This window comes from Carassius carassius, chromosome 22 (genome assembly GCF_963082965.1).
Source record: "Carassius carassius chromosome 22, fCarCar2.1, whole genome shotgun sequence".
Lineage (NCBI taxonomy): Eukaryota > Metazoa > Chordata > Actinopteri > Cypriniformes > Cyprinidae > Carassius > Carassius carassius.
The window spans coordinates 1050351-1071631 of NC_081776.1; the positions used below are offsets into that span (position 1 = coordinate 1050351).

At 34.7% G+C, this 21281-nt stretch overlaps 1 protein-coding gene across 1 annotated transcript; it reads right to left on the reverse strand.

The window, feature by feature from the left end:
• Positions 1–1936: 1936 nt before the first annotated feature.
• Positions 1937–19623, reverse strand: LOC132098635 (anoctamin-6-like). Its single transcript, XM_059504707.1, has 20 exons — positions 19313–19623; positions 17818–17885; positions 17436–17564; positions 16510–16578; positions 15989–16267; positions 15802–15915; positions 14666–14781; positions 14460–14594; positions 13633–13738; positions 13446–13506; positions 10289–10434; positions 10124–10201; positions 9111–9342; positions 6602–6771; positions 6419–6516; positions 5534–5664; positions 4224–4429; positions 3931–4142; positions 3137–3242; positions 1937–3046 (listed from the first exon to the last, which is right to left on the reverse strand). Exons 1-20 carry the CDS (start codon positions 19395–19397, stop codon positions 2840–2842), a joined length of 2748 nt encoding a protein of 915 aa, XP_059360690.1. The 5' UTR covers positions 19398–19623; the 3' UTR covers positions 1937–2839.
• Between the last annotated feature and the right edge of the window lie 1658 nt (positions 19624–21281).

Sequence of the window (21281 nt, forward strand, 5' to 3'; positions counted from 1 at the left end):
CAGTCATACCTTCGCTTACTCACATTATCAACTCCTCTCTTCACTCTGGAACATTTCCCTCAGCATTCAAGCAGGCTCGGGTAAGCCCACTGCTCAAGAAACCATCTCTAAATCCAGCGCTTCTTGAAAACTACAGACCGGTATCCCTTCTTCCATTCATTGCAAAGGCACTTGAGTGAGTTGTGTTCAACCAGCTTTCTATGTTCCTTGTACAGAACAACCTCCTGGACAGCAACCAATCTGGCTTCAAAAATGGCCACGCGACTGAGACTGCTCTGCTCTCGGTTACTGAAGCCCTGCGACTAGCAAGAGCAGCTCAAAATCCTCAGTACTCATCTTACTGGACCTGTCTGCTGCTTTTGACACAGTTAATCACCAGATTCTCCTGTCCAGCCAACAGACTGAAGTGGCTAGAATGACGGGAGGGCTAGCGCTCCCAGCACCAGAGCCATATCCCAGGATGGCATTGTAGGGGTGCAGGAGGGTTTTAGTTTTCTCGCGTCTCTCAAAAATCTGATCACTAGATCCTGTTTCCCCACTGTGCGCCCGTCAATAGCAGCGTGAAAGGCTGAGATAGCTGCAGCGTAAACCTTAAGCATGGAGGGCATACTGCCGCCATCCATTCGTTCTTGCAGAAAATCCAGAAGGTCAGACACGGGGCACTGACCATTCGATTCACACCATCTCTCAAACACTGTCTATTTACAAGCTTACAGTCATCTCGTAGAAGGGGCTCGCACCTCCGCAATCATGTCCATCAAACGGCGAGACAGCAAACCCAGGTTTACTGGTTCCCGCACACCATCCACACCTCAATTTTCCTTTTCATCTTTTGGAAATACTAGCGGTTTCTAGAAGTTTCCAGAAGGAAACCAAGGCCTGTTCAGTCAGGACGGATCTACTAATAACACTGACACCTTCTCCTCTCTGATTTTGTGCAGCACAAAATCTTCAGTGGAGGGAATGCATACAGATTGGCATTTGGCCACGACATCATGAGTGCATCCCCGCCCAGGGGAGAGCGTGACAGAGAAAAGAACAGAGGGCAATGCATGTTCTCCTCTGTCGCGAACAGGTCTACCTCCGCTTTCCCAAATGGTTCCCACATCAGCCTCACTGTCCCAGGGTTCAGTCTCCATTCTCCGTGAGGAATCCCGTACCTCAAAGGCGTGCAAACATTTGACATGCTAGAATGCGCGAGAGGGAAATCCGTCTTCTTGCGTCTTCTCTACAGCTGTTTTCAGTAGGATACGTAAAAGAGGATGATTCTGACAGTTTATTCCACCAATATGGTGCATTATATAGTGGCTGGGCCATTATATGATGGTAAAAACAACACACAAGGTTTTTCCGAGCTGAGGTCACGCTGTGATGACACATAAATAAATAAAAATGCTAGAGCAACTTTGGTGAGAGATTTGCCAGTTCATTGTAAACTTCATACATAATGACTTTGATCTTTACTTAAATTATGTTTTTTTGGATGTTTAACTTTTGAGAAGCAATGTGAAAATTTTTACTTTCTTAGCAAGCTAATTATCATTAAATTATTATTATCTAAGATTATGAAATTTCCCCCCCTTTGGTCTCACTTTCACTTTTCTCTTTTCATTTGCATATGTTTTTTCACTTTTGTATTCCCTAAGAAAGTGTTTAATAAAAATAATAGTAATAATAAAAATGTATTAAAAAATTGCTATTTTATTTTTTATTTTCTTTTAGTTTAACCTGATGAACTAAAATAAATAAAAAGGGAAAAAATGAATAAAATAACTTAACAAAATTATAACTGTAACAAAAAATGCAAAAATAAAATGTATCACACACATAATATTTTACTGTATAATAATAACACGGTTTACTGTGTATTTTGTGTTTACTGTGTTAACGTGTAAAGTTGTAATATTAAAGCATGAAATTATGTAAACAGTCAACATTGTACATCATCAATCATTTATTTTTTATATATATAAAAATGTGGTCAATATATGCAAACATATGTGTGTATATTTATGTAAACATCATATTTTACAAATTGGTAACAGACTAAATATGGTAATATTCACAAACATACAGAGCACGATTGAAATGTTAGCTGGACTAAAATAATATTAAAATGCTTAATTTATGGCATATTATGCTCACATAATCATGTGTGAAAGGACCATGGTAAAATAATGCTATCAAACCTAATACCATATTACACCTAATACACCTTAATTATAAACACCATATTCATAAGGCACTCCAGATACCATGGTACATGTCCAAAAACATGATATTCAATTTTTTTGTTAGTATAGGTGTATTGCAAAAGGCATTAAGTTCTCTGTTTATTTTACTTTATGAAATATCCATATTGAACTTGATGTGTCAGCATAATACTTCAAATAAAAATATATATTTTCTTTGTTTTATTAGTTCAATATAAAGTGGTTAAAGATCACATATCTGGTTTTGATAATATATAAAATGCCAATATTATATGTAACAATACACACTGAATGGACACTTTAGTGGCCATTCGCAACAAACTGAAAATTAAAATGATGTTTCTCATCCATAAAGAGCCATTTCTGAAAATATTAAACTTAGTGGTTGAAGATCCTTCACCTGTTTTATCTGTCATAATTAAAGCAGTTCATTTAGATACAGATACCAGTACAGTGATCACTTTATACAACATGACAGCTAAATTTAAAATGACTATGCAAACATTCCTGGTTGTGTTTGTTTGAGGTTTAAGCCTGAATTGGAGTCTGGGATGGGGTGTGGTTCATGGATTAAGGTGAAAGACGGTAACAGTTTCAGGTTTGACATGAACTGGCCTTTTAAGGCTTCACAGTTTCAGTTCTAACTCTGGGTCCTCAATCTCGTTCTGTAGATTGTCAGCCATGGGCTTCATGAGCTCCTTGAAGTGTTTGATGTTGGTTTCGTGCAGGATGACTTGCGTCAGGTAACGCTCCCGTTTGATCTGCTCCTTCAGAGCTTCAGGCACGTCTGGGATCACGTAGGCCAGTATGAACTTGGTGAAATAAACAATGTGCTGCGAGGATAAGAAAACAGCATATTTACAACAACAGAACAAACATGTTTTATAAAGTTATCATAAGTTGTCTCATATCTAGTCACTTGCCTCAACCACAATCATAAAAGCCAGTTTGGCAGCAATAACATGCCAATAATAAATGCTGAAGTCATATTGTTTAGGATGACCGGGAGGATACCTGAAATCACGATACCTGAGAACATAAGAGGAGTCATTAATAGACAAGTTATAGTTTAACAATAAAATAAAAACTCAACTTAAGTAACTTGATGTGCTAAAATAACTAAAACTAAAATAAACGTTAATAAAAACTATATAGACATATTTAAACAAATAATAAATGACAAAAGTATAAAAATAAAAAGTAATTCAAAATATGAATAAAAAGTATAATTACACAAACAACACGGGGTCTCATTCACTAAAAACTGCATGGATTATTTATTATTTTGTTTCTTTAAAGCACGAGCAGATACTTTTCTACAGAACTAAAAAGCTCTTTGTTGGTTTTTTTCTTTTCTTCTGAAATCAGGTTGTAAAACTCGTTTTGGTTATAAATAACCTTTCATTGAACTCCGCCTTAAAGACCACAGGACAATCCCTTTTTAACATCTCTTGCCACCTGCCATTATTATCAGACAAGCTTTTGATGTTTACTATGCAAACCTATGGAAGACTTGTGTGTTTGGGTAGTTTTCTATAAATAACATGTTACAGGTCACCTTATAACTTACCAATACTTTCTGTTTACTTTTCAAAATACATATGCATGCTGTGTATTAAACCGACAATCCCAAATAAACATGCAGAAGAATGCTTGTAAAAATGGCAAGCTTAAAATGGCAAGTGCAGTTTTAACTGGTAATGTTTGACGAGCTCACCGGCATGTGGTGATGTTGTTAAACCAGTATGGTGTGATGTCCTCATTCGGCCTCTTCGTCGCACTGAAGTCTGAAATGTTGAAGATAGACAGCGAGTTGTTGATGTAGCCCACCATAGTGTGTTCAGATCCATCTGAATAAGGGCTGGCAGAAAACGCCCAGTAATAAACCAGTCGAGGGATCATGTCAGAAGTGAAGGCAATGATGGCAGCCTGGAGAGGAAAACACCCACAGAGAGTGAACATGACCTCAATCACACAAGATACAAAAACAACGACTTCCTCTCAACCCACATTTGTGGCCACGGCTAGAATCGACACCCCCTGCAGTATGGGCTGCCAGGCGCCGATGTCTTGGGCCTTTTCTGGAACGACCCGCCGAGACTGAGTCGTGAACTTCCAGGCGTCCACACGGATTTCACACAGATTGTTGAACAGCGCCAGGAGAGGAGCCAACGGGAAGGATGCCACGAACAGAGTCACGAAACCAAACTGGATCACTGCAAACACATCAAAAGAAGAAAATGAAAATCTCAGGCCATCCAAGACTTTTTTTCTTTATTATATTTATCTGAAACCGTGACCCATAAAATGCAAGTCAATGGCAACCGTCACTTTCAGATTGATAAAAGCACATACAGACAACACAAAATCAAAATTCACAAAATTCCCTTGGCTCCTGAAGATATATTGAGTTCTAATGAAGTGTAACGATCAATCGTTTCAAGAAATTGAACATTATTTACAACATTATTAACTATAATCCAGAGCCTTAGACAAACGGTCCGGAGTGATGCTCGGTTTGCAAACAAATGATTCTTTTGAACCGGATCTTCTTAGTGAACTAAATAAACCAGGTCATCAAATCAGACTGAACTGTATGAAACTGTTCACAACCCAGTTAGCACAGATCTACAAGTTACTCAATCAAAACTAATTTTCAGACGCCTGACAGTAACTGCATCTCTAAATGAGCCAAAATAGTGGCGTATCTGATCCTGAGATGAAAGAATCATTCAGCGCTTCAGTTCCTCTAATAGTCGCTGAACTAGGAAAACAGCTCGACTCTGACTTTAGACATGTAAAACATCCATGTTTTACATCATGATTGCGTGTTTAATAATATAATCGCATATGTTATGTCATTGCTTGATTACGTAAACAAACTGGTGAATCGGTTATTTGAACCAATTAATTGAAACGAAGTGTCTGAAAGAACTAGTTCACTAAAAAAGAATCAGATTCCCAGTTTGTCTGATTCTTTGGATTAGGGGTGATAATGTTGTAAAGAATGATTGTTTCACTTCATACGACCTCAATATATCAAGACATGGGTATTCATTTTGTGTTACTTCTGTTGTTTTTTTCAAGTGCTGGTAGCCATTGACTATCACTGTATGAATCACCAAAGATAACGGTTATCTCTAAACATCTTCTTTATTGTTCTACTGAATAAAAAAAAAAAAAGAAAAGTAATTACATCTGCGATTGCCTGAGGATAAGTAAATTAATAGTAAATTTTCATTTTAGGTGACATATCCCTTTAACACAACTGTGTTCATATACAACAATGTTTCATAGTTCAGATGTGCATAAAGTCTCACCCATCTCCAGATATTCATAAAACAGGCCGAGCTTTCCTATTGGCTGGAGCTGATAGTCCTGTTCCCAGCGAGGAATCACTTTTTCTGAACCCACCTGGGTGCAGTGTCGAAATATCAGATTCTTAATCCACCTACAAACACCATGCGTTATTAATCAGAGTGGTTTTCAAACTCAAACTAATATTTTATAATAGTTTAAATTTTTACCGTTTCTGTTTTAGTGTTAGTTGAAGTTTTAGTTATTGTGTTGTGTTTTTTCCAATTTTTTCACTTAAAATTTATTTTATTTCAAGTAACAAAACAGTTTTAGTAAACTGTAATAACTAATCAGTGCTGATGGCAAACTACTAAAAATGAGAAAAACCCACAACAAAAGTACAAAAATTTTAACCAAAAACAGAACATAAAAATGGACACAAATTCAAAATTTTACTAAAAACTATAGTTTACTAAAATAATGTGGATAGATATTATTAAACTATAAACTACTTAAATGTTTTTGTTGAGTGAAATAAAGCTTCAATAAAAGCAGAACCCGAATTAAGTTTAAAACACTAAAAATACTAACTGAAAAAAAAACTAAACAGTAATATTTAACAGAAAATTCATATAAGATAAAAAGTAAAAATGAAACAGAAAATATAAAAATAAAAATAATTCAAAATATTAATACAAAATATAATTACACCTAAATAACACTGGGTCTCATTCACTAATAATTGCATTGACTTTTTCATATGTACAGATGTGTTTGAACTTCTAATTTCTGCTTAATTAGAAATACTATATTTGTAAATTTAGAATACAATTTAGCGTGAAAGTTATTGCCGAATAATGATTTTCTGTGACCATCAAATCAGTTTGAGGTTTGTGTGTGAAACTCACGGCATAAGGACTTCCTGTATGTTGTTCCAGATGGCCTTTCCTGTCATGATGATTGACAGCTGTGTGGTCAGTTCAGTCAGGCAGCCACCGGGATCACACTGAACACAATATTGCACATTTCAATCAAGAAATAGAGCTGCATATCAATTAAAGCAAATGTTTGATCACACAGAAATGTCTCACCTCCTCATTGCGGAAAGCACCAAACCAGTAGACAGGCTGTCCCGGATATCCCACCACCTTCCCTTTGAAGAAAGCGATGTAGAAGCAGGAAGAGTAGTAGTTCACAAACTGAAAGAGGAACATCTTCAGCGTCAGGCTGTTCTCGTACTCTGTTTTAGTCCGTGGCAGCTCTGCAGCACACAGAATAAGTGTTTACAGTGAGTCTGGGTTTCTCAAACTAAGCTTTGCGAGGTAATAATTAAATCACAAAATTAACAAATTGCAATAAATGAATAAATAATTTAAAAATTATGAAATATTTTATTTGATACCTGCATCCGATGAGACTGACATTAGAGAATTCTGAACATGCATATCAGTGTTATTATCGTTAACAAAAACTGTTAAAAAAGTTTTTGTTAATTGAAATAAAGCTGAAATATAAAATACAAAATATGAACAAAATTCTAACAAAAATGTGAAATGGTTAGGGATGGGAACCGAAAACCGGTTCTTTGAAAAGAACCGAAACCATGAGCAATTTCTAAGTTTCGGTTCCGAAAACGGTTCTGGTGCAACACGTGCCAAGCGCTGTGAGCAGCTTTGCACCGGTGTTCTGAATATTCGGCCTTTCCCGTAAAGCAGCGGTTCTCAGTTGCAGTCCTCGCGCCCCACTGCTCTGCACATTTTAAACGTTTCTCTTAGCGCTTCAGACATTTGTTCTATTCGAACATAAGTGCCCTGCGAAGTGGACATCACAGGATATTCAGCCATGGTTCCAGTTCGAAGTGAACGTAGCTATATGTTCCAATCAAAGTGCATTGAAGTGTGCAAGACGTGAATTTAAATTGTATTGATTTACAGAGGTATATGATGTCACAGTTGTCCATGTTTAAAGTCACTGCACAGCACAAATCAGTGAATGAATGTTTCGATGTGAGGTAAACTTCAACAGATTTCCCCTGCTCAGGGAGTAGGGAGCAATGAACAATTGGAACACAGTTCATGCATGGAGTTAATTTCTAACGAGCTGATTATCTGAATCAGGTGTGTTAACAAAGAGAAACGTGCAAAATATGCAGAGCAGTGGGGCGCGAGGACTGGAATTGAGAACCGCTGCTGTAAAGGATGTCACGAACCGAATAACAGACACGCCTCCCTGCCTCTTTAATTACTGAGCACATTGATTCCAATGACGCGCATCCACAAACTTGTTGCGCTGTCCCGTCTTTAATTGCCGAACACATTGTTTCTCACGACTGTATGTGCACTCGCGCCTTTGATAACTGCACATCGTTTTGTCTGACTGTACATCTAACGGCAGCGCGCTGCACCTGCCGCCACTAAATTACATTATATTTGTCCCATATTGTCATTAATATACATACTGGCTTCAACTTGTTCCACTAAATAAATACACTGCTATTGTTATGCAAGTATGAGGGTTAGATTATCTAGTGTACAGGTCATTTCAAGAGTGATAAACAAAGTGATAGAAAATATTTATTTTAATGCATTTTAAATGTTTAAAAATGTGGAAACCACTCATTGCATCACACCATCTCCTGACTGCATTATTATTTGTAAAATAGGCACTTAATGGAGAGTGTGTATACATGTTTAAGTTTAACCGTTTATATTTCATTAATTAAGGGAAATTAACAAATGTCTCAGCCCTCAAAAGATTATTTGGCCAACAAGCTTATTCCTACTTGAACAGCAAAACGTTATTGATGGTGTAAAAAACATCAACTTTGAAACACATTCTGATTGATGGACTAGCATTACTCAACGTTACTCACTACCTTCCATCAATGCTACATTCAGTGAAGGTAAAATAGGAAAAAACATAGTTCATTTAAATGAAACCAGAAGCTGAACCAGAAAATTTCTAAAAATACCCCACCCTACTTATAAAGATCTTTACACTGTAATATATGTTGCATTTTGACATTGCCAACCTTTAAATTAAGTTGACAGTAAGTAATAAACAGTATTGAGCATTGAGTATTTGAGTATTGTGCATTTTTCCTTACCACTATTTCTTAATAATTGTTTAATGATTTTAATGGAACTGGAATCAGAACCGGAAACCGTTAGGTGGAACCGGAACCGGAATCGGAAAATTTCTCCATACATCATCCGCCCGGAACTGCTTTCGTTTACAACAGTGAGTGCAAACTAGATTAAATTGGATTTAAATATGCTTATTTTTCTTACAAAAATACGTCAATTCGCAACAGGAAGCCTTTGTTCATCGCCCGGAGCCGTGTGTGACACTTTTTTTATTCTTATGGATGGACGCTCGATGAGTGGCATTAAACAGCTTGAAAGATCAAAGACAATTTTTTATTATAACTCCGAACTAGTTTTGTCTGAAAAAAGAAAGTCATATACATTTAGGATGACTTGAGGGTGAGTAATTTATTGGGTAATTTAAATTTTTGGGTGAACTAACCTTTTTAATAAAAATGAGGAACTCATATAAACAAACCAATGTAAATCAGCACGAGAGAAAGGGGTCCCTTACCGAAGTCTGTGATCCAGATGGCCACTTTCTCGTAGACGCAGTTGAGAATCATGATGAAGATGAAGCTGATGATGGAGGCCGTGATGGATGTGGCCATCTGAGGGGTGATGTACTCTTTGAATGGCTCCAGCTCCTTTCTGTTCAGTTCAGTGCGCAGCTTCGAAGAGAAAGTGATAAACATCGCCAGACGATACACGATCACGCCGACCACCGACGCTATGATCAACAGAACCTACAACAAAACACGACAACATGAATTTACATTTGCAAGCTGTTTTACATGCGTGATGTGAACGCAAGTCATCTCAGAACATGCATTTAGGGCTCCATGAAATCTGTTTTATATTTCCCCCAAGTTCTGTGTCTGTTTTTTTAATTTTAATGGTCAAATTAAATTAGAGTAATTAAAAAGTCAAATTAATTAAAAACAAGAAACTTATATATTTCAAAACCAATTTATTAAAAGTTTAACAATATTTATACAATGTTTTCAATTTATACAATGACTCACAAATGTCTAACAATGTTTTTATAAAACATTTTGAGGGCACTATAAAATTGTAATAATTATTTTATGTTTATTTTTTTTTTTTAACAAATTCTGTGTTTTCCATTAAAAAAATTCTGGATTTCATTTTAATAGTTTAATTCAACTCTAATCCAAAAGCATATGTAATCAGTTTACATCATGAGACGTATACAATACAATAGCAATTAATTTAAAGTTTAACAAAAAAAATGTTTAGGGCCCTATCAAATGTGTTTAATTTTTTTTTTAATTCTGCTTTATTTAATTTTATTACACACACACACACACACACACACACACACGCATTAATTTATTTTTAATTTTTTTTTGACAGGTTTACTTCTAAAATGAAAACATGGATGATAAATTGTGTGATTGTCTATGGAAATCATGTGGCCCTGTATTGTATTATTGTTTTATGTTGACTTTTAGATGCCTTTTTAAATATTTAATTACATGTATGAAAGAGAAAGCACAATATTACCCAGAATAACACAGTGCTGATGCCACACGACACTCTCATGCACTTGCCACAGGCCGTGTAAGGCACCTTCTCTGTTTCCTGTATAAAACAAACACAGCTCTTTGTTAATGTCACAAACCTAAAAAACAATGAGTTCATCTGAACTGCATGTAGCGAAACTCATACCTTTGTAACAGGGTTCTCTCTCTCATAGACACATTTAGCCTCGTATTCAGGTCGAGGCTGTTCCTCCTGCTGAAGAAACTCCACCGTGTCCCAGTCGTGCTCCAGTTTGGCCTGATAGCGCTTCCAGAACTCCAGGAACAGAGTCACTGCGAAAAACAAAACACGTTGCATACAAAAAGCAAGATTTATGCCATGCATATAAATAATGTATAATAAAATTACAGTAATTACAGGAAGGTCCCATTAATGCATGAACAATAAGAAATGAATTTGTTACAATATATATATATATATATATATATTAGAGCTGAAACAACGAATCGATTTAATCGATTAAAATCGATTATTAAAATAGTTGTCAACTAATTTAGTCATCGATTCGTTGCTAAATAACTTTTATTTGCCGTAAGCGGCTCATTTCGTGCATATTTCAAATCTGCGGTGACCAAAGTGTGGCAGTAATGAGCCACCGGAGGTTTTACTCAGCCAGTACAACAGGAGAAGTAGCGAATAGCCAATAGCTGGCCTTGTTTTATGTCACGTGCTTCCCGAACAGCGTCTCTGCAGCCATAGACATCATATGATGTCTATGTCTGCAGCATTCAGCGTGATGTGGGAGTACTTTACATTGAGCCTTTAAAAAAGAAGAGTAACCTGTAAACTCTGCACTACTGCACTGTTTAAGGGGACGTTCACATATCGCGTCTTTTGCGCGCTCAAGTTCGTTATTTCCAACACCGCACCGCATCGAGTTAAAAACATTTAAACTTTTCAGAATGCCGCAACCGCACCGCGGGTCATGTGACAAGAACTAACCAATCAGCTTCATCCTTTCTCGTAACAACGTTAAAAGCTCAGTCAAGATGAAAGGAACAGCTGATCATAGTTGTATATGGATTTCCATTTTGAAATAAATTTAGTAGCAGAGCTACTGCAAGCGATTTTTTTGAGCTACAAATCCATTTATCCTTTGCTGAAATTTCCGCGTCTTCAAGGAGAGAGCAAGGAGGTTGCTTAGCAAAGGCAGACGCCTCAGGGGCGCTTCTGCGCGAGCGCTTTGGAAAGAAGGAGAAAGCGGTGCGCCTAGCGTTTTCCACGCGTTTTAGGCGCGATATGTGAACGGCCCCTAAGACTTTCATTTGTGCACATTCTCCAGTACAATGTTGTTTGCAAATGTTTAGTCGTAAAAGCTGATAACATTGCTTTTTAACAGTTAACATTTAAAGCTTTACAAACATGTTCTGTGATCAGTTTGTCGTTTACCAGTTCAAAATTCAGTCGTGCAGCCTAATTATGACTGAATGAGAGAGGTAAATGTGCACTTTTTTTTCTAAGTATTCACTGCTCTTTTTCACACAGCAGGTTTTTAGTGTGTGTCCTATTTTTTTTCTGGACAACCTTCTGATGGATTTTACTTTAAATTGTGAGTTCCATTCAGGTTTCATGCCATTGGCACTTTTTTTGAAGGATTGTTTACATTTTCACAGCAAAAGCTATAAAGCTGTTTCCCAGTAAATAATAAAATACAATGCACTGCAATTTTATTCTGTTTTATCCTTATTCTTCGTGAAAATATGTTTCTGAAAGATTCCTTAATAAGCTTTGTTCAGGATGTTAAACTACTTTAGGAGCTCTAAGGACTGCCATGGTGAAAACATTATTTGAAATCTCCTTGTGAAATTTGCTAGAGTATGGGTCAGTGTTCTGATTGCAGAAGAGTTCAACAAAATAATTACTAACACAATAAAACAACTCCAGGTATATTTTTGATGAGGATATGACAGTGCAAAATGGTTAAAATCTCTTAAATCTATGCTGAATGATAAAGACCATTTATTAATAATTTACTTGGGGAAAAAATGGAAAAAACTAAAATATAAGTACATAAACCGATTAACCGATTAATCGTAAAAATAATCGACAGATTAATCGATTATCAAAATAATCGTTAGTTGCAGCCCTAATATATATATATATATATATATATATATATATATATATATATATATATATATATATATATATATATAGTTAAATGTATTTTAAAATATACAATTGTCCATTGTTAGTTCAGCTCAGTTCCGTTAAATAATAATAAAATATACAACTTTTTATTTAAAAAAAAGCATTAATAAATGCCTTTGCAACTAAATGAAATAAGTTGAAGTTGAAACAATAAAATTAATAAATGGAAATAAATAAAACTAAAAGAGAACTAAAGCTGAAATAAAAATCAATTAAACCTAAATAATAATAAAACACAAAATTCATAAAAAAATAAATTATAATATGATGATAATAATAATAATGCACAAAAATCCTAAATATTAAATTAAACATAAAAATAAATGCTGATTCAAAATAGTAATAAATACTATAATAGCATTATAGTAAAAATGGAAATATACAATAAATAAATGGTATGAAATATTTGTTTAATGCTTTATTGTCACTGTTAGGTCAAGTGTTAAGAAACTATAGATTTTAATAATATTTTGAATCAGTTTTTATGTTTATATATTCCGTTTTTATTTAAATTTTACTTAAAGTTTTAGTTAAAGTTTAGTTTAAGTTTTGTAATTTTGTTGTTTTACTTTAGTATCACTGAGATACTATTATTATTATTTGTTTTAAATATTTTTTAATTTGTTTATATTTTCCATTCCATAGAATTTATACACACACACACATTTATATGTGTTTATGTAGTTTTTAATAATATTATTTTAGTTTTAGTTTTAGTTATTTCACTTAAAATGAAAAATGCTTCTTTGGCAAATAGTAGAAAGAAAATGTCTTATGTATTTGATTTTATTCAAATATTTTTTTTAAAGGTTTTAGTTTTAGATTCAGTTTTATTTTACTAACCCTGTTAGTTTGCCTTAACTAAGTTAACCAATGTTAATAAACTGAAAAATGCTAACAATGAAAGATGTTTCATACAAAAACAGCAAAAGCTTTGTTGAAACTCAAAACATGTTTATGACATGCAACTAAATGTTGCATTAACAAACATGTATAGTCATGCTGCATGCTTGTTCTTGGCCAGCATATGCTGCAATGTGGAGCTGAAATTTTGTCAGCAGACAAAAAGTTTAGCAATACACCACTGGTATGAGTGCATGGGATCATGTGACCAGCGTATGACATCACTCACCCCAAACAGACATGAAGATGGCAAACACTAACGTCCCATAGTTATCAAATATACACAGTCTCTGTGGAGGAAAACCAACAGTCTCAGCTGCAGAGTGTTTCGCAAACAAAACAAACCTCAGTTAAATCATAGATCAGACACAAAATCCCACAATCCTCCAGAGACGACAATCCCCAATCCTACTCACTTTAGATGACTCACAAGTAGTGTTCAGCCTCCAGTATGGACAGATTTGATCACACTGTGGACACATGATGATTTCTCCACCAATCTCAGGGTCACACACCTCTTTGCTGCTCAAACAAACGGTCAGAATCAGTCAAAGTCACACAGACATAAGCACTGTACAAGAAGGGCTGGAGCATTTGGGGACAATTCTGATAAAAACTGATGTGTTCTGATTTGTAAGTTTATAGGGTTGCACAATCTGCAATAAATATGTTTTTATGATCTAATTTATACTGTGAGTTAATATTATAAATATTGTGTATGAAATATTATTTATAAAATTTAGGTTTCTATTACATTAAATTATGTTTTTGCTTTTTACTTTTTATTTTACTTTTTCTTTGTGTGTGTGTGTGTGTGTGTGTAATTTATTTATTTTAATATTTTCTATATATTTTATTGTATGGAAACATTTTTTGTGATTATGCATATTATTATGTTTATTTAAATTCATTTATTAATTAAAACATTTACATTTTTAAATAGTTTTTAATAGTAATAATTATTTTATGTTTACAGAATAAAACTGACTAAATAAAAACAAAATAATAAACAACACTATTGTAATATTTAAATTAATAAGGAAGTACAGACAGTCCTAATCACACTGTTGTAGTACAGTACTGTTAGCTGTATCATTTATTTATTTTAATCCAATGTAATTTCCATAAATTAATAATACTATTAATAATAATATTTTTTTGCTTTACTAAATATAAATGACTAAATAAAAACAAAACAAAAAAATATTAATAATGCAATATTAGAAAAAAAAGTCTGCTGTACCTCCATGTGCTGCTCTCTCTGGTTGTGTATCCGTATATGAAACAACCGAGTCCGACTGCAGCGGCGAGGGTCAACATGACTGTGTAGAAACCCAACCAGGCGAAATATATGCCGATCTTCTCACCGAAATACTTCCTGAAAGCAGAGGCGCATATTAACAAGCTCATCTTTCAGGAGGTGATCAGAAGACTGCCACACAAACACACCTGATCAGATCCAGCGGCTGCATCTTGTAGAAGCTCTTGGGATGAGCCCACTCATTATACAGCAGAAATCTCTCATTAGGACAGTCGGGCTCTTTAGATTTCACATTAAACCTGCACTGTTACAGAAATCACAAAAACACCAGCAGAAAGCTCATTAATACTCAAGCATCCCTTAATCTACATAAACTACATCCAGTTTAAATGCAGGACAGGGGCCGGCCACAGGAAAATCTTAGGAAAGAAGCCAAGAAATTTCTTTAAATAAATTCCAAGAATGATTCTTAGAGTAATTCTGAAAAAAGAAAAAAAAAACTCTCTTTGTTTTTCCAAAGAATGAAGTGCCAGGATGTGATGTCATCTCATTGTATGGTGACTTGCTGATCAACTGAATGATGAACATTTCAAAGGCCATTTTTTTTTTGTTGTGCTGTCTGCATGCAGATTATTATAATAATCATTATAAGTGTGCACAATTTCACAGAGTGCTTTATTCATACAACATACACTTGATATGTAACATTTAATTCCTTTATTTGGGGTGATAAATAAAATTCTAAACCTCTCTGTGAAAAACTTTCATTATGTCAACAAAATGAAACAAGAATATTGATCCTGGCTTTATCCAGGGTTCAGATTCCTGTTCTGGAAATGCATGCAAATTAGTGAATTTTTAATTACATACTGCCTCATTTGCACATGTAAACAGCACATGTTAACATTTAAAAAAGCTGCAATACAAAACAATGTTCATAATAAACTGTGATCAGTGGTAATTAGGATCATTATGTTCTACCAAAAATAAAACAAAAACAACTAAAAAAAATATATTATCTGATAATATATACATCAATATTATTAATAATTATTAAATAAAAATATAATAAAAAACGCAACAGTAATATTTTATTTTTAAATAAAAATGTATATTTAATTGCAACAACAACAATAATTATAATAATTAAAAAAAAATTTGGCACTCTGCCACTCATTTTCATTTAATTTAACTTCAGAAAAACTAAAACTGGAATACAAATGTATAAAAATGATATAAAAATGACAAAAACACAAAACAAAATTATAACAACTAACTAAAATGAAAATAACAAGCACACAAGACACACACAGGAGGTACTTACATCATGTAATGGATACGCAGCCTTATACACGCCTCCATCCAGCAGCTTATTCAAGCCAAACTTCTTCACACTTCCTTTGACGTCATACGGCGCTCGGCTCAGGATGTAGTACGCCTGCAACCCACAGCATATCAGTAAAACACAGGTGAAGGTTAAGCATGAGTGTTTCTGTGAAATTTTAACGCACCATTCTGCTCCTCAAGGCCGGCGTGAAGAACTGCTCTTTATCCTTCATATAAAAACACTTCAGCTGATCCTTTCGGAAAGGAGCTGTGAAGAAGTCGGGCTCCTTGGGGATGACGTCCTCGCTGGGGTAGAAGTGACGCGTGAAGCAGTTGTACGCGGATGATTGTGGGGCCAGATCATTGGGCTGGATGGGCAGTTTGATGTGCATGACTTCAGCATAAGTGCACAAAACCTCAAAAGGCATGTGTACTTTCACACAGACGAGCTTCTCATCCACTACCTACAAAACACATGGAGGAAATCTCCCATTAGCGCCACAGGAAGGCACACGTGCATCTGAAACAATAACAGTCCTGCAGATCATGTCAACAGGTTCAGACGGGACTAGCAGAATCCTTCTTGAGAAGTCCATATATATGGGAAAAACTGATATAAACCAAGCACGTGGAGCTCACAAACAAAAAGAAATCTCTACAAGGTCTATATCTATTTCTGTAGTTGCTGTGCGGTTAAATGACTTACGGATTTTGTCGCTTCCAATTCCACATGCATATTCATCAGGCTGCCTTCGAAAAACTCTCTGCGTCTTTGCTAGAGAATAATTGAGAAAGAAGAGGAAATGTAGGTAAAACTCACTGATTTTGAGGCGTACAAATGACATTGTTGTAATAATAATGTTGTAAATAATTCACAGATCGATCGTTTCCCTTCATAAGACCTCAATATGTCGTCAGGAGTCACAGGGATTCATTTTGTGTTGCCTGTATGTGCTTTTTTGACTCTTAAAGTGCCGGTAGCCATTGATTTACATTTTATAAATCATCAAGCACCGCAGTTTCAGCTTAAAATCATCTTTAATGTTCTTCTGAAGAAAAAAGTAATTTACATATTGTATGTCCTGAGGATGACCAAATTAACAGTAAATTTTAATTTTGGGTGTACTGTCCCTTTAAGAAAAGAGTTATGTTTGGTTTAGTGATTAAGGTTGTAAGTATAATGCATGTGAATATCTCACAAACATTTGAACATCTTTCAAATAAATATTTTATCTTTTTTAATTCAAAAGAAGAAAATACGGGTAACGTATCACTCAGAAATGTTCTTTGACAAGTTGATTTTTACCCAGTTAAGTCTGCTTAGTATTTATTTTCTAAATGCATATTACAGATATTATGAACATGTTTTTCTTGAATTTGTGACTAAATAATTCCACATTCCGAATGACTTTAGCCATTAACTTCCTTAGCGTAGAAAAAAAATACTATGGAGGTCAATGGCTACCAACTATTTGATTACCAACATTCTTCAAAACAACTTCTTTGGTAAAATATCTTCATTTGTGTACCAATACCTTTAATGTTATTTCTCAGACTACTAGTAAAGGTCTAGCAGTTTCTGTTTGTTAAGAGGTGAATTAAACAAATGTGTGAAAGGGACGTTTGACTTACTTTTCTCCTCATAACTGAGCCTTTTTTATCAGATAAACTTTTAGACTCATCCTCATAGACCAAAACAAAGTCAATCCTTCTCTTTCCATCGTTGAAAAATAGTGAATCTGGGTTACCGTTGAATTCAGCCTGTTAACAGTAAACTGGCGTTACAGAAAGCTCAAAATCTTCTCCATTAAGTGACGAAAAATAACTACAATTTCATAAAAAACCTTAATAAAATAATTGAGTTACTGAATTAATTCAGATATATGTTCCACTAATAAATACTGAGATTTGTAATGAACTTACTGTAGCAATAACTGGGTGTGTGTGTGTGTGTGTTAACTGGGTGTGTTAATATTTCCCTGTTTTTATCAAGGCTGATTGAAAAGAAACAAACCCGTTCCACTTTTGGCACAGCTTGACCTTTAGGCATAGATTTGTATGTTGGCAACTCTTCAGAATAAACTAGGAAAAAGCATATACAAAATATTACAATGAAGAATAGATTTAACAGAACCTCTGCTGTGAATGGGTGCCGTCAAAATAAAATTCCAAACACAGCATTTACTTCTCAAGATGTTAAATGATGAATGTTCAGATGAATCTGCTGTTTGGATTCTGACGGCACCCATTCACTGCAGAGGATCCATTTCTGAGCAAGAGATGCTACATTTCATGCTACAAATCTGTTCGCATGAACAAACAAACTCATCTATATCTCAGATGACCTGAGGGTGAGTACATTCCTTTCAGTTCACAGCTAATGACATAAAGCATCAAACCTTATTACACTCAAACTAATCAAACTTATTCACACACAGCCTGTGAATGCTTTGGTTTAATGTTTACTCACAACAAAGGGAAAACAAACCAGCCAGAGAGCAAAGCATGATGGGAAAGAAATAACTGGAATCAGATGTTTGCTTGGCTGAGGGGAAAATGTCCATAGCAACAAGGAAAATCCATCAGTCCAGGAACATCTGACTAACTTTATGAGGAACGCCTCCACAACACACTCCCATTCCAGCACGTGACATAAAACAGTCCATAAAACACACACAAGTAAATCATCAGCGTGTTTCAGGCTCTTCTGTTTCAGTCTTGTGTATAGTGTTTATCTATAATATATTTTATATATTAACACACATTTTTGTTACTAAAACACATATGGATTCGTAAAATTGAATCACTTTTAATGTTGTTTGGATCATTTTTATACAGTTTTTACACAAAAAAGCAACAGAATAAAAAGCGACATCATTATTTAGCTAACAGGGAATGTTCTCAGAATGTTTCTGCAAAGTTAAGACCAAACGTTCTTCCAGAAAAAATAATAAAACATTTGGTGTTTAAAAACGTTCTCAAGACATTAGAGCAAAAACATCTTTCATTTCATGACGTCCATGTAACATTTTGTTTAAATGTTGCTTGATTCAGAACATTTTTAGAACGTTCCACAATCCAATGTAACATTCCAATGACACGATGGAATGTTCCCTCAACTTTCACATAACCAAGAAAGAACATTCAGAGAGCATTCAAAAATAACGTTTTCAGCAGCGTTATTAGAGCAGATATTTGTTAGGCTAATATGAGTTATGAGCGGATGAATTATGTAACTTGTCTTTCTGGTTAGGCCGTGCTGTATTGTTTTGAGTCTCTCACATATGCAAATATATCCAAGTCATTTGAGTTTGTATTCTCTGGTTCTATGAACGCGTTTGTGCTCGTTATTATCTCTAAAATGTGACTTCTGATAAGCTCAACTGACCAGCTGCGCCGAAAAATAAACTAATATGGTATGGCTCCAGGGTTCGTCCTCTTTTATCTGAATCATGTATGAGGACAAGCTACAAAGACAGCAGAAAACTATTAAAGATGCTGAAACTCACCCACATCTGTCATAACAGTCATCTCCACGTCTTCCTCTGTTTCTGAGTCCAGCTCAAGAATGTCATTGTCTTCTGCTTCACTCATCTCTGAGGCTGTAAAATCTTCCCCAACTCTTCAGAAATCAATAAAGCATGTGGCAGATATTAACGAGAGTCTGTGCAGCAGAGATGCGCGGCAGAAACACAAGATTACACCTTAAAGAAATCACAGAGTGGGAAAGAGAGAAGTGCGTGAAGTTTCTCCTGGCGGTCTGAAGTTGCTGAGCTGCTGAGAGTAGGTGGGGTCGGAAGAGGCTTTTCGAGGTATTAGGCTACTAGACGGTCCTTGCATAAACTTTTTGTGGTTGCACTTGATGTTTTCTAGTTTCCGCTTTTGCAATAATATATGACTTTTGTGTTTGACTTCTTGTTTGTCCATAGTTTTTGTCTATATAATGGTATTTTTTTACACTTGGTATTTGGTGCAAAAAGTCAGAATAGTTATATATATATATATATATATATATATATATTTTTTTTTTTTTCTGTTTCTATGTAATTAATCTCTCTGTTTAAACTATTAATTCGGTCTACAATTTGAGTAAATTATTAACTTGAAGAAAACGCATTTGTGCACTGGGAACCGTTTACGTATCCTCGATTTCACACGGAGGGATTTGAGAGACGACGTGTGCAAAGACACGATTTTTTGCGACTACAAACGTTTGATAAAGGAAACCCGTTTAATGTTGGATCCAATCATCCATGCAAATCAAAATGGAATCTTTACATATAATATCAAAATGCTATCATATAAATATGTTATTTTTAATAAAGTAAAAAATAAAATGATTCACGGATATTATTCTGTTAATGCAGCTGTTTGTAACATGTCAGTTGAAGATACTCGACATTTATTGTTCTATTGCCCTTTTTCTTTTTCATTCTTAGCTTTTCAAATGTATGTAACTTCCCTATTATTATATTGCACTTTTTTGGGGGTAGGCTATTATAGTTCCATCACATACGTTGATACGTTGTTGTTGTTATTCTGTTTTTAATGCTTTAAACTTTACAACATTGCCTGATATTTGCCTTGTACTTGTATGTGATGGAACTATAATAATAATAATAATAATAATATTTTTTTTATCCCTATCAGATATATAATTCTTAAATGTGTATGTTACATTTTTAATAAATGCATTCTTTTTATTAGCGGTCGATTTTATTTAGTAAACGAATGCTGATGCTAGCACGCAAAAGCATCAGTGTGAATCTGCAAACACGAACTATGCAAAAATCACAATTAAAGCAGAAAGGGATTCATATGACTACCCCAAAACCACCCTTACAGAAACCCAGTTCATACCGGGTGTTGTTCAAATGAGATAGCCTAATGCCCATATATAATTTATTTAAACGAACAAAATACAATATATTGTGGACAAACCATTAAGAGAAGGGAGACTTGATACTCCAAATTTATATATTTTATATGGGAAATAAATTATAATTATCTTTAGTTTTGTAGTTTAAGGAATAGGTATGATTAAATATATTTGATTTATCTCATGTGAATTTTCCCATTACAATAATAAAAATATAGCCTTTATAGTCTCATTAAAATCACTTTTACTCTACACAATCACAAAAATAACAGTTTGCTGTCCTCTGGTGGTGAGTGTTATTTATCGTGATGGCAGAAACGGAAGTGCAGTTTTCTGTCTTCTCCACTAGACGACAGAAGCGACTTCACTTTCAGCCGGAAACCTTCAGATTATTGACATGACAAAGGGGTGCTAGTAAAGGGATATAAAGATGGGCATTTACAGCTCATTGACTTTGACTGTATGAATGGAATGTTTAAGATTAATTGGTTCAAATATATTCTAATAAATAATAATAGTTTTTGGTTTTAAGTCCCCAGAAATATAAAAAATGTTGGTGATATTGATTTTTTTTATAAGGTTGTGATTTCTCAAATACA

What these genes read in the sequence shown, in the direction of transcription:
- LOC132098635 (XM_059504707.1), bottom strand. Translation starts at nt 19,397, where the DNA reads ATGAGTGAAGCAGAAGACAATGACATTCTTGAGCTGGACTCAGAAACA. An exon ending in CTGTGCCAAAAGTGGAACGG is followed by an intron (nt 17,565 to 17,817) that starts GTTTGTTTCTTT and finishes TACTGTTAACAG; the next exon opens with GCTGAATTCAACGGTAACCC. An exon ending in CTGCGTATCCATTACATGAT is followed by an intron (nt 14,782 to 15,801) that starts GTAAGTACCTCC and finishes TTTCTGTAACAG; the next exon opens with TGCAGGTTTAATGTGAAATC.